This window comes from Saimiri boliviensis, chromosome 19, assembly GCF_048565385.1.
Source record: "Saimiri boliviensis isolate mSaiBol1 chromosome 19, mSaiBol1.pri, whole genome shotgun sequence".
Taxonomy (NCBI): Eukaryota; Metazoa; Chordata; class Mammalia; order Primates; family Cebidae; genus Saimiri; species Saimiri boliviensis.
Window position 1 is genome coordinate 617,873 of NC_133467.1, and position 12,406 is coordinate 630,278.

Genomic DNA, 12,406 nt, shown 5'->3' on the forward strand with positions numbered 1-12,406 from the left:
ACAATTTGTTTTGGTTTTCAGACTTTCTCTTGTCATGGATATTACTGTTGAATTTGCCTATTTTAGTAATTTTTCTAATTATAGTTGCCTCTTAAGAGTTAAAATTTTTGTGGCTGGGCGCGGTGGCTCACGCCTGTAATCCCAGCACTTTGGGAGGCCGAGGCGGGTGGATCACGAGGTCGAGAGATCGAGACCATCCTGGTCAACATGGTGAAACCCCGTCTCTACTAAAAATACAAAAAAATTAGCTGGGCATGGTGGCACGTGCCAGTAATCCCAGCTACTCAGGAGGCTGAGGCAGGAGAATTGCCTGAACCCAGGAGGCAGAGGTTGTGGTGAGCCGAGATCGCGCCATTGCACTCCAGCCTGGGTAACGAGAGCGAAACTCCGTCTCAAAAAAAAAAAAAGAGTTAAAATTGTTGAACAACAATAAATCATATAGAACTTAGCTTTACTTGTATTTTTAAGTATTATAGATACATATAGTTTATTTTATAGTTCCTAAAAACACAAGAAAGATCACTCTTTTAACTTCTGCAGATTCTCATTTGAAAAAGTAGAAATGTTTTATTCTTCTATTCTTTATTTTTATTTTTAACTGACAAATAATAATTGCATTATTAATTGGGTAGACTGTGACATTTATATATATATGTGTGTATATGTGTGTGTGTGTGTGTGTGTGTGTGTATGTGTGTGTATCGACCTCACACTGAAGATTTTATATCAATAGGGGCCAAATGCTTGGGTGCTATTATGCACCAGTGTTTTTTAAGATTTTTTTTTAGCCACAGTATTCTCTGTTTAAATAAAATCTTGTAAGGAAGTCTAATGTATAAGATAAATAGAAGACAAACTGGGTTATTTGTTTTATTGCCTTTGAGTTGTTTGAATCCTTTTATATTTTTGATATTAACCCCCTTATCAAGTGTATTCTTTGCAGATATTTTCTCCTAATGTATAGGCTGCATGCTCATTCCATTAATTTTGTTTCGTTTTATTTCTTGTGTGTGCAGAAGGTTTTTAGTTTGATATAATCCCATTTGTTTGTGTTCTTGCTGCTTGTGCTTTTGGGTTCCTAGGCAATAAATTACTGCCCAGAGCAATATTGTGGAATACTTTCTCTATGTTTTCTCTTACTAGTTTCACAGTTTTCGGTCTTACATTTAAGTCTTTAATTTACTTTGAGTTGGTATTTGTATATAGGAATAGATAAGGGTCCAATTTCATTCTTTTGCTTGCAGATACCCAGTTTTCCCAGCACAGCTTAGTGAAGACATGGTCTTTTCTCCATGGTATGGCCGTGGCACCTTTGTTAAAAAAATTCAATTGACTGTAAATTCATGGGTTTATTTCCGAACTCCTTATGTTGTTCTGTTGGTCAATCTGCGTGTCTGCTTTTTGGCCAGTACCATTTTATTTTGATGACTTCGTAATAGACTTTGAAGTCAGGTAGTGTGAGGTCTCCAGCTTTGTTTTTTTGTTGGTGGTGTTTTGTTTTTTTCTCTCAAGATTGCTTGGCTATTTGAGGTCTTTTCTGAGTCTATACAAATTTCAGGACTTTTATATAAATTCTGTGAAAAGTGACATTGATATTTCAATCAGGATTGCAGTAAATCTGAAGATTACTTTGAGTAGTATGGACATTTTAATAATATTGTTTCTTCCAGTTTATGACCACAGTATAGCTTTACAGTTATTTGTGTCATTTATAATTTCTTTTATCAGTGTTTTATAATTTATAATATAAACATCTTTTACCTCCTTGATTAAATTTATTACTACATATTTTATTTTATTTTTTGATGCTATCTTGCATGGGGCTGATTTCTTAATTATTTTTTCAGGTACTTTGTTTTTAGTATAAAGAATCACTGCTGACTTTTCTGTGTTGGTTTTGTACCCTGCAAATTTACTGATTTTTAAAAATCAGTTCTAACAGCTTTTTGGTGAAGTATTTAAGGTTTTTATATATTATAAGTTCATGGCATCAGCAGAGACAATTTCACTTCTTCCTTTTCTATTTGGATGCCTTTTACTTCGTTTTCTTGTCTAATTGCTCTGGCCAGAACTTCTAATACTGTGATGAACAGAAGTTGTTTGAATGGGCATCATTGGCTTGCCTCTGATCTTAGAAGAAAAGCCTTTCACTTTCCACCACTGAGTGTAATGTTGGCTGTGGACTTTTCATACATGGCCTATATTTTGTTAAGGTGCATTTCTGCTATGTCTTATTTATGGAGAGTTTTCCATCATAAAAGGATGTTGAATTTTGTCAAATGTTTTTTATACATGCCTTTGCAATATTTGACATTTAAGTGTGTCCTCAGTGAAAGTATGTATGTATATAGGCCTATAGAACTGGAAAGTTTTGTTAATTATTATTGTATACGAATAACCCAGTTCAGTGCCTGATTCATAAAAGTAAATTGACAAATATTTGCTGGTTGCATTGCTTAGAATTGTCTCCTAAGCCATGGAATATTTTGTAGTCAATTAGAAATATTCTATTTTTTAAAGTCACGTTTAAAATGTATTTAGTTCACTTACTATGTTATTTTCTTATAAAATTACTATTCACTCAAGTTACTTTAGAGCAAGATAAGAGTTAGTAGATCCCTAGACTAATTTCTAAATATTTTATTTTCCAAAGTATAAAATAAAAGCCTTTTGATGCAAGTAAGGAATGTAAATTAGTGAAGTCAAACATTCTATCCAGTTGCTGCCCTGACCTATGATATCTGATTCTCCAAGTTTAAAATAAGTCAGAAATGCAGATTTTTATATTAAATGTTGAAACCTTATTAAACTTCAGTAAATTTATACAGTCCAAATCAAACCCCTCTGTAGTTCAGATTTGGACGAGTTAACTGCCAGTTTGTATCTTTTAGCCATATGTGGGTTTTTGTTTTTGAGATACGAAGAGATAGGTAAATGATAGTGTCACAAAAATTTAACTGGATAGTTAGGACTAAGTATTAGTCATCTCTAATTCTCATTTTTCATATGTAAAGTCAACATGATAAAGTGCAGTTCGTAAAATTAATCCAAATTCTTTATTGTCCAGAACTAACAGAGAAAGTAATTGTGTAATGTGTTTTTACCAGGATGTAATCAGATGGTTGAAATCTTACTTATCCATATAACTTTAAAGTCAATAGGCTTTGAAAACAGTGTTATACGAATCTTTTTTTTTCTCCCTGTGAGGAAATTTAATAACAAAAAGCAGGAAATGATACATGCAGAGTAATTTGCACAGCAGGGGCAACATCACTGTGTGTGCAAAAGGATATCACAGGGTGGGTAGCATGATATATATTTTGAAGAATGAGGAGGACCTCATTAGATTAGATTGTTACCCACAGTGATTTGGAACCCAAATATGAGGAAGAAAATTTCAGGATTAACTAAATAGTCAGTCATCTTCTGACTTACTAACATCTGTGCTGAGAAGTACTGAAAAGTCATCCCAGAAAGCAGTTTGGGAGCCAGATCTTAGAATGCCCTGAATGCTGAGTCTTTGGGGTTTTTGATGCAATGAATGGGGAGTCATGGTAAGTTTTTGAATGAGGACTTGAGGGAATTGACATCATCAGACTTGTACTTTCATCAAATTGATGTGAAATTACTATATTTATCTGAATGGGACATTATGGGGAAAAGGGAAAGGGTTAGTAACTTACTTTAATAAATTAGGCATGAGATAATAAAGAAAGTCCTGGTCTAGGACTGTCAGGGTGTTTGTACTGCTTAAAACTAAAGAGAGAATTCTGGGAAATAACTGACCTTAGTGAGATAGATAATACATTTATTTAAGTGTATTAAAATTATAGTACATAAGTGAAATAAGTGGTGATACAGAAATGAAGCTCAGGAACAGGATGAAACACACACACACACACACACGTAGATATACTCTAAGGTTGTGCACTTAAATATATAAATGTAAAGCCTTAAGAAATACAAGACTTAGAGAGCCACAAAAAAAGTAAAAAGGTGAGTTTAACTCATAAGGAAGGTGAGTTTAGCTAAGGACTTTATCCTGATTTCATAAAGGAGAGTCTAGAAAGAAAACAAATCAGAGAAAATGAGCAAGGGGTCTAAGAGTATTCTGGATGCTGAGACAGAGTGATGTGAGAAGGGATATCTCTAGAGTTAGAATGTAGTTTGTAAGAAAGTTCAAATAGGATGAATGCTGATAAAAACCACTAGATTCAGGACTTATATTGTGATTGGTTCCAGAGGAAAGAATGAAGGATTGTCAAAGAATTATAGCTGAGAAAGTAGGGGATAGAAACCAGTAATTTGTGCCAATAAAATTCTTGATTTTTTTTTTTTACCTCCCACACTGTTCTGTTAAATCCAATAATTTTATCATCTCATTCCATATGGTATCGATGGACACAGATTAAAGGAAACAAAATTTCTGCCAGAAACACATTTCCTTCTTCCAAGAAACACACATGTTCATGATAATAAAACAAATGGAAAAGTAGGTAAGACCAAACATGTAAAAGTGTCTGAAATCTTTAATTATTTAAATGTCATTGGAATTCTTTCAGATATTTATATAAGTATTTGTTAGGAAAAAATGTCATCAGTAAAACTTCAATTGAATTCAGAATTCTACTAGAAGAGAAATACGATAAATTTAACCAAAAGAAAACATGGTATGTGTTTATGGCAACAATAGCAGAAATATTTATTGTAAAACCCCGTAACTAGACATACTACAGTAAAAGAACTTGGAATATCTTGAGCATTGCAATTCTTTATATATTTTCAAACCTTCCTTTGTTAAAGAACCGAAGTGAGAAGAGAGGCATTGAGTGAACCTCGAACGTTTGTTTCTTGCTTCCTGCATGCAAACATTATAAGCATTAAACTATGAAATAAGTTGTCTTTTGATCTAGGCAGCTAACTTAAGTAGAACAAATTTATTTTTTTGACCAGCTGTCACTATCTGTGTGTCAGGCATTGTGTTAGGTGTTATATAAGTAACAGAAAGCCAAGTCATGGTTTCTGCCCTCCTGGAACATAGATTCTAGCTGAGATAGAAAATAAATTTAAAACATAAACACGGTGTTATAGGTCTCAAAAAAGCTATGAGAGTAATAACAGGTTATATGCAAGAGTAACTTCAGAAAGACATGTTTTGAGTAGGCGGTAAGGAAATACCCCTTTGGGGAGATAATATTGAGCTACAATGAGAACGACCAGCCCAGTCCAGTAAACGCCGGGGAAGCAGAATTACAGGAAGAAGAAAAAACTACAAAGTTCATGTTCATATTAATATTCAAACAACTGATAACAAAAAAATCACATTTCAAGTGCTTCCTATATATAGTACTTTTAGAGGTTTTATCATGTTTATTTTTTGTAGTAACAGTGGGATGTAGATGTCAATATGAATCCCAATTCACAGCTACGAAACTGAGGAACAGAGGGCTTACGTAACTTGTAAAAGGTCATAAAACTAGTCAGTGGAAACACTTGGCCCAAACTGTTGTATATGTTTTCAGAATCCAAGTCTGTTGTATTGCCCATATGATCCATCAAAACTCAAGTCCAAATCAGCTTGTGATCTGATCTTTCTCCACACTTTGTATTTTACAGAAGGTGCCGTCATCTGCCTCACTATCCAGAGACCTGGGTATCACCCTCATCTTCTCTCTGCTTTACTACCAAATTCAATCATTATAGCCTCTTAAAATTTAATGTCTAAATGTATTTTGAATAAGATCTGTTTCTGCAAAGATCACAGTAGAATGTATGTTCAGCTTTTACTAGGATTGCTGTGTTAACACGACAGTTTATCTTGCTTGGTTTTCCCATGCCACCTCCTCATTCACAAGCCATTTTCCATATTGTCATCAAAGTGAGCATCCTAAAAACATGATCATATCACTCCTCCTCTTAAAAAACACTTTAGTTTTTTCCCCCATTGCCCTTAAGATGAAATTCAAAATACCATGGTTTCAAAGTAGGGTAGCCATATGTCCTGTTATTTCTTAGACAGTCTCAATTTTTATCATTGTTTTTCAGTGTGATTCTTAATTGTGTCCCTTTATTCTAAAAAGTATCCTGGTACTTTAAGACCTAGTCCAAAGTTACTGCTTCAGTCTCATTTCTGATCTTTCCATTTAGCCCATGCACTTAAACTCTATGCTGTGTTCATACGGGATTACCTGTGTTCCTGAGGTCTCTCAGGCTTTTGTTACTTCCACTAGAACATGCTGGGCACTCTGCTCATAGCTTTCTACTTATCACTCACTCTTCCCCAACTTACTGGCCAATATATACCCAATTTTAGGTCTCGACTTCAACATCACCTGTAATTCAGCTCTCTGGCTTTTCTACGGAAAGAATAAGTTAGGTCCCTTCCTCAGTGTCTGTTGCTGCCCAGTCATTACATACACTCACCCAAGTGTTTTTACCCATTTTGCTCTTGGTTCCACTCACAGTAGTGTAAGTTCTTGCAGACAGGGAAAGTATCCCCGTTTATTTAACTAGCTCCTGGCCCATATTCAACAAATAATACTTCTGTTAACTGATAAGATTTTATTAGTTCTATGTAGGAGCTCTGTATTCCTAGCACTGGGGATGATGCCCTACACAAAGTAGGTTCTTAACACATAGTTTTTAAGTGACTAATTTAATGTACAAATGAATACATTGGTGTTTGGCGCCTTTAATAGAGAATGGAATTAATTTTAATTAGTGTTGCTGTTTAAACTGGTAGCAAAGAGATGTGTAGAGATAGGAAGAGTTTGTTTCCTACAGGATAAGCACCGTCGGTTAAAAAACTGTTCTGTATTTGAAAATACAGTGTGTGAAGTGGTAATTTAATTTGAACCAAGGAATGTTTGTGTGTTTTGAAGAATAAACGTGACATCAAGTTCTCAGGGGTCCCAGCACTTTATTCTGACTACTCCCTTTAACTTGGGCTTAACATATCATGGCTTTGTCTTCTCCAGGACACTTGTTACACCTCGAGAACCAGATTGGTCCTTACATTCACAGGAAAACCTACCTATCTCACACTAAAAACAAGTGATTCCAGTCTCTCCAAGCCACTCACATGAGCTGTTCAAATTAAGCACTCTTAACACCTGGGTTTATAAATTAGAGAATATATTATTATTTAATATATATTATTATGATGTCTATGTCTATAGACAAAACTGTGGAACCACTTTCCTATCCTGTGCCTTGCCTTCTCCCTGTATCTCAAGTGAAGATGCTCTTATGCTGATAATCATCTTAGCTAGATAGACACTACAGATACACGTGAGATGGGAGGCTTCCCTTCCTTGAGAACCCACAAATGTGTTACCTTAGAAACAGGAGCTTATTTCTGTTGCCGCAACAAGTGAAGTTTGATGTATTATTTTCTCAGTTGTATTAGTTTTCCCAGTAAATGGAATCTGTCAGAAGAAACCAGAATTTTTGAGGTTACAATTTGTTAAATAGAAGCTTAACTTACATTCTTAAGAAACTCTTCGAAACTTAAACAAATTTGACATTTGCTCTCATACCTTCATTTATGGAAGGAAAAAAAATGGCAACAGAATTTTTAAAAAGAAACCATCATACATCATAACACCACCCCCAACACATAAGTATTCACAAATACGTAACAACTTTGTGTGTGTGTGTGTGTGTGTGTGTGTGACATACAGAAGATTAGCTGCAAACTGATATGGCAGGTGCAGTGTATCAGTCAGGTGGAGAAACGAAACTAAGATGACCAAAAGCTAGAGACTGCTGGATGGAAAAGGCCTGTTTTAGTCTGTTAGGGCTACTGCAACAAGTAGACTGGGTGGCTTACAGACTCCGGATGTTTACTTCTCACTGTCTGAAGCCTGGGAATTCCACATTCAAGGTGCTGGCAGATTTGGTATCTGGTGAGGGCCCATTTCCTAGTTCACAGATGGCACAGGGTAGCAGGGGCAAAGGGTTCCTCTTTTTTATAAGGGCATTAATTGCATTCATGAGAGTTCCACCTCCATGACCTAATCCAAAGCCTCCCAAAGGCTTCCCTTCCTAATACCGTTACCTTGGGGATTAGGATTCAACAATGAATTTTGAGGGGACATAAACATTCAGACCAAAATAGGTCCCTCCCTGCCTGTCTTGTTGTTCTCACACATGAGAATATTTAAAAGCAGGTTGTCTTTGAAGTGTTATGCTACTTTATGTGACCTTAGTGTTTTTTTCACATTTGATTCGGTGGTTTTTATTTGTTTCCATAATCATGTCTCTTCTTGTATGCAGAGTAAATATATGCTTAATGTGCAAAAAATATTAACACTTCTTCACTTTTGGGTGTTTGAACTGAGAAAATTTGGTTATGAAAACTAGAGGGCTATTTTAAAAATATAATTATAAGTGAAGCAACGACACATTTACAGCTAAGAACCATATAATGAGAATTTTTTTTTTACATACGTCAACACAATTTACTGAGGCAGAAATGCGTAAAATACGGAATGCTCACAAATTTTTCTATCTCAAATTTCTGAACAGAAAGAACGAGAGAGAGGTTCTAACCTGGCCTTTATGTTTCGACTGCCTTTTGCTGCTGGGAGGGTGTTTAGCATCAGTATGTTGGACACTCTGCTGTATCAGGTATACAGAATTCTTTTTTCTCCCTAAAATGATTGTTTTCTGTTTTATTTAGATTTTATTTAAATGAATAATACATCTGAGTGTTTCCATGCAGCTGTTAACTTAAAATTGGCTCCAGAAGTTATTCAGCATTTTATTTCTTATACTTAAAGACATAAATGCTCCTGTGAAACATTTTGTAAGAAAAATATTATTTTAAAAAATAACCTGTGGAAATTATTTTAGGCATTCTTTTGTGTCAGTTCCCTGCAATGTTTAGTACATTTAATACATTTTAGTACATTTTGCATGTTACTCCAAGCATATTACTGGATTAAAAACAGGTAAGAAAAAATTATCTACTTAATAAAAACAGCATTCTTTGTAGTATACACTTTTTTCCTGATTTGAAATAAAATACCAAATTGATGTCAGTAAACTGATAAACTAAGGACATTTTAAGAATCTGCCAATTATTGCATATTTCAGAGAAATATGAAAAAGACTACAACAACTAAAAACCATTGAATTTGTTTCTGAATGCCAACTTAACTTTTTCATTTTGTCATAGCTAAGAGGTTTGTGGCAATGTTAATTCAAAATATAATCTTTTTTGTCTCTGCCAGAAACTGAACAACAGTAGTATTTCATTTTCTCTGATTCAGGTAATCAGACAATCTCTAAATATTTCCATTAAGAAGAAAGATTTATTTGTAAGGCTTGATATCATTTGGTAACATTAATCTCAAATTAAGCATTTTAGCGTTTTATCGTACCTATTATTTTTGCTTATTTGTGTACCATCTTCTATAATTGCTTGACTGAACAAACTAATGCAAAGAGCGTTAAAGCTTTTCTGCAGACCTCCGAACTAGTTTTGCCCATGAGTATGCCTTTAGCAGTGTCAGAAACCATCTGCTTATGTCAGATGAGTGTTGGCACAAACACAACGAAGTAGAATAAATACCCCTATGATCCCGAAAGTTTCCAGGCGTATTATGTGGTTACTACAGGAGGCAGGGCTCCCGCTTCAAACACTGATATCGTGCACACATACTTCTGATCTCTTAAAGATTAAATTGCACGGGATGGTTTATTTGAAGAAGAGTGTTGAAACTGAAGATTTTATATCAATAGGAGCCAGATGCCTGGGTGCTGTTATGCCCCAGTGGTTTTAAGATATTTTTAGCCACAGTATCCTCTGTTTAAATAAAATCTTGTAAGGAAGTCTAATGTATAAGTTAAACAGAAGAAAAACTATTCTGTAGAAATGAAAAACAGTAGCTTTTTCTTTCTCTTTATTTTTGCCTCACGTTTATGTTATAAATAGAGATACAGGAAATTGGATGAGTTTCTGAAATCCGAAGAAGGAGCGAACTAGATCTATATATTTTTTAAGTCTTTTTATATATTGTTTTGGAGACAGTCCTGCTCTGTCACCCCGTCTGGAGGACAGTGGTGTGACCTCGGCCCACTCCAACCTCCACCTCCCAGATTCAAGCAATTCTCCTGCCTCAGGCTCCCAAATAGCTGGGATTACAGGAGTGCACCATCACACCCCGCTGATTTTTGCATTTGCAGTAGAGACGAGCTTTCACCATGTTGGTCAGGCGGGGCTCAAACTCCTGATCTCAGGAGATCCACCCACCTTGGCCTCCCAAAGTGCTGAGATAGGTGTAATTAAGACTGTGCTCGGCCTAGTCTTAAACTGTAACACAGTAAACCTATTTTGCATATTAATTCAATATATACCTGCATGTGTGTGCATATGTGTATGTATGTATAACCGAAACAAAACAGTACCAACACACCCTTTCTGCTTGTAATTTACTGTATTATTTTTTATCATACTGAATATACTCTATTTCATTTTTTAAATTTGCTGACATTAATTCATAACTATTTTGTGGCTTGTTTGAAAAACATTAAGTAGAGGACTTTTGGATTAGTAAAATCCAGAGCATAATTTCTCTCCAGTGGGACTTTTGATCTATTGTCAGTGGTTCTTGAACTATTGGGAATTATTTTCAGTCACACTCTCTTTAGCTCTTTACTAATAATATGGTCTATGTGTTTGTAAAGACTATTCTAGCTTTCAGACTTTCCAATATTTTAAGAGATGCACTGTCATCCCAGGGAAATGTGGTGATTCAATTTATTTATTAATTTTTTAAGGCTCCGTTTTAGACCTGGTGTGTTGGCTCATGCCGGTGATTCCAGCACTTTAGGGTGGCCAAGGTGGATGGATAACTTGAGGGCAGGGGTTCTAGACCAGCCTCACCAACATGGGAAACCCTGTCTCTGCTAAAATACAAAACTTAGGAGCCATGGTACACGCCTGTGGTCCCAGGTACTTGGGAGGCTGAGGCAGGAGAATCTGCTTAAACCTGGGAGGCGGAGGCTGCAGTGAGCTGAGATCACACCATTGCACTCCAGCCTGGGTGACACAGCAAGACCCTGGCTCACATAAATACGTACATACATACATATATACATACATACGCAGAAGGCCCCATTTTATCATGAAGTATTGTGGAAAGGGAATATGCAATAATAAATGATAAATATAGAAATTTACTTTACTAGCCTAGAGCTTAATTCTAAAAAAGACTGACATTTTTCATTGAAAATTTATTTTAATTGTTTTAAGTTTTCATGATAGTCATTCATTTGGGGTTTTTGTTTTAAAAATTCTAAAACTGTTTTTATCATTCCTAATAGCACACATAAAATATAAGCACAGTGAGATATTTCTAGATGAAAAATTATTTCCAATGTTTCCTTATGAATAGCTTAACTATACATGTTTTTCTAGGATACCAGCAAGATGTATTACATTTTTTTCCTATGGAGGCTTCATAATGTGTTATGAGAAATGATCTTTTAGAAGTTGTTAGTTGTTCACACTTCTAGGTGTTCTGCACTTCTGACATATATTATATTAAATATATATGTATATTTTGTTCGTTTGTTTATCTTGCAGTCATTTGTGAAGGATTATATGATTTCGATCACGAGACTTCTGTTGGGACTGGACACTACACCAGGGTCTGGGTTTCTTTGTTCTGTAAGTTGATAATCTCTAGAGTAGAAGATTGTTGTGATAGAAGGTTCTGAAATCTCGCTACCATATACTTTGCTAATTCTTCTGTGTCATATGTTATTTTTTGTATTGTGAATCCAGAGTTGCATCTGAGTTTTTAAAATTCCCTTAAAATTTCAAGGAAAGTATATTATTTTTAATTAATAATCATAATAAATAGCTATTTTGTTTAAAATGCCAAATGAATGTTTTTTGATAACTGGCAATTTGAGCCTGCCGTAGGATGCAATACTGTCCGGGAAAGCGGTGATCATACTATTTAACCCCGTTGTTTTATAGAGAAGTGCATTTGTCCAACGGTACTGAATGAAATTATTTGCTAACAGTTCAGATTTACAAGAAGCAAAGAGGGACTACAACTTTTGTTTCCTGTTTGGTAGCACTGTGCTTCTTCTACTACACATCTTTCTCAATATGGGCATTATTAGAACATTGGGTGGAACAAGTCATTATGGTACCAGTGTCTTTTTTACTTTAGGTTTGGTCACATCAGCAAACCCTGTACATTAAATTCCAGTGGCGGCCTTCAGTTATCGCTGCATGCAGAAGAGTTTCCATGTGCTTTGCATTTCCCAGTCAGTTACCAGTGCTCTCTTGCCTACTGATAGCGAACCCATATAATGTCATGCTGCCTTAAATTGAGTACGTAGATTTCTTAAGCTTGGTGATGCGTAACAAATAAATTTCATAGAT

The 12,406-nt window shown here is 35.2% G+C and overlaps 1 protein-coding gene across 8 annotated transcripts in view; it reads left to right on the forward strand.

Annotated features, from left to right (window-relative positions):
• The window catches only part of KCNT2 (potassium sodium-activated channel subfamily T member 2), a 436,518-nt gene that overhangs the window by 369,416 nt on the left and 54,696 nt on the right, over window positions 1-12,406 (forward strand). For all 8 annotated transcript variants that reach the window (XM_074389701.1, XM_074389699.1, XM_074389705.1 and 5 more), the window contains 2 exons: window positions 8,530-8,631; window positions 11,594-11,677. In XM_074389701.1, coding sequence (XP_074245802.1) covers window positions 8,530-8,631; window positions 11,594-11,677 — 186 coding nt within the window. The remainder of the gene's footprint in view (window positions 1-8,529; window positions 8,632-11,593; window positions 11,678-12,406) is intronic.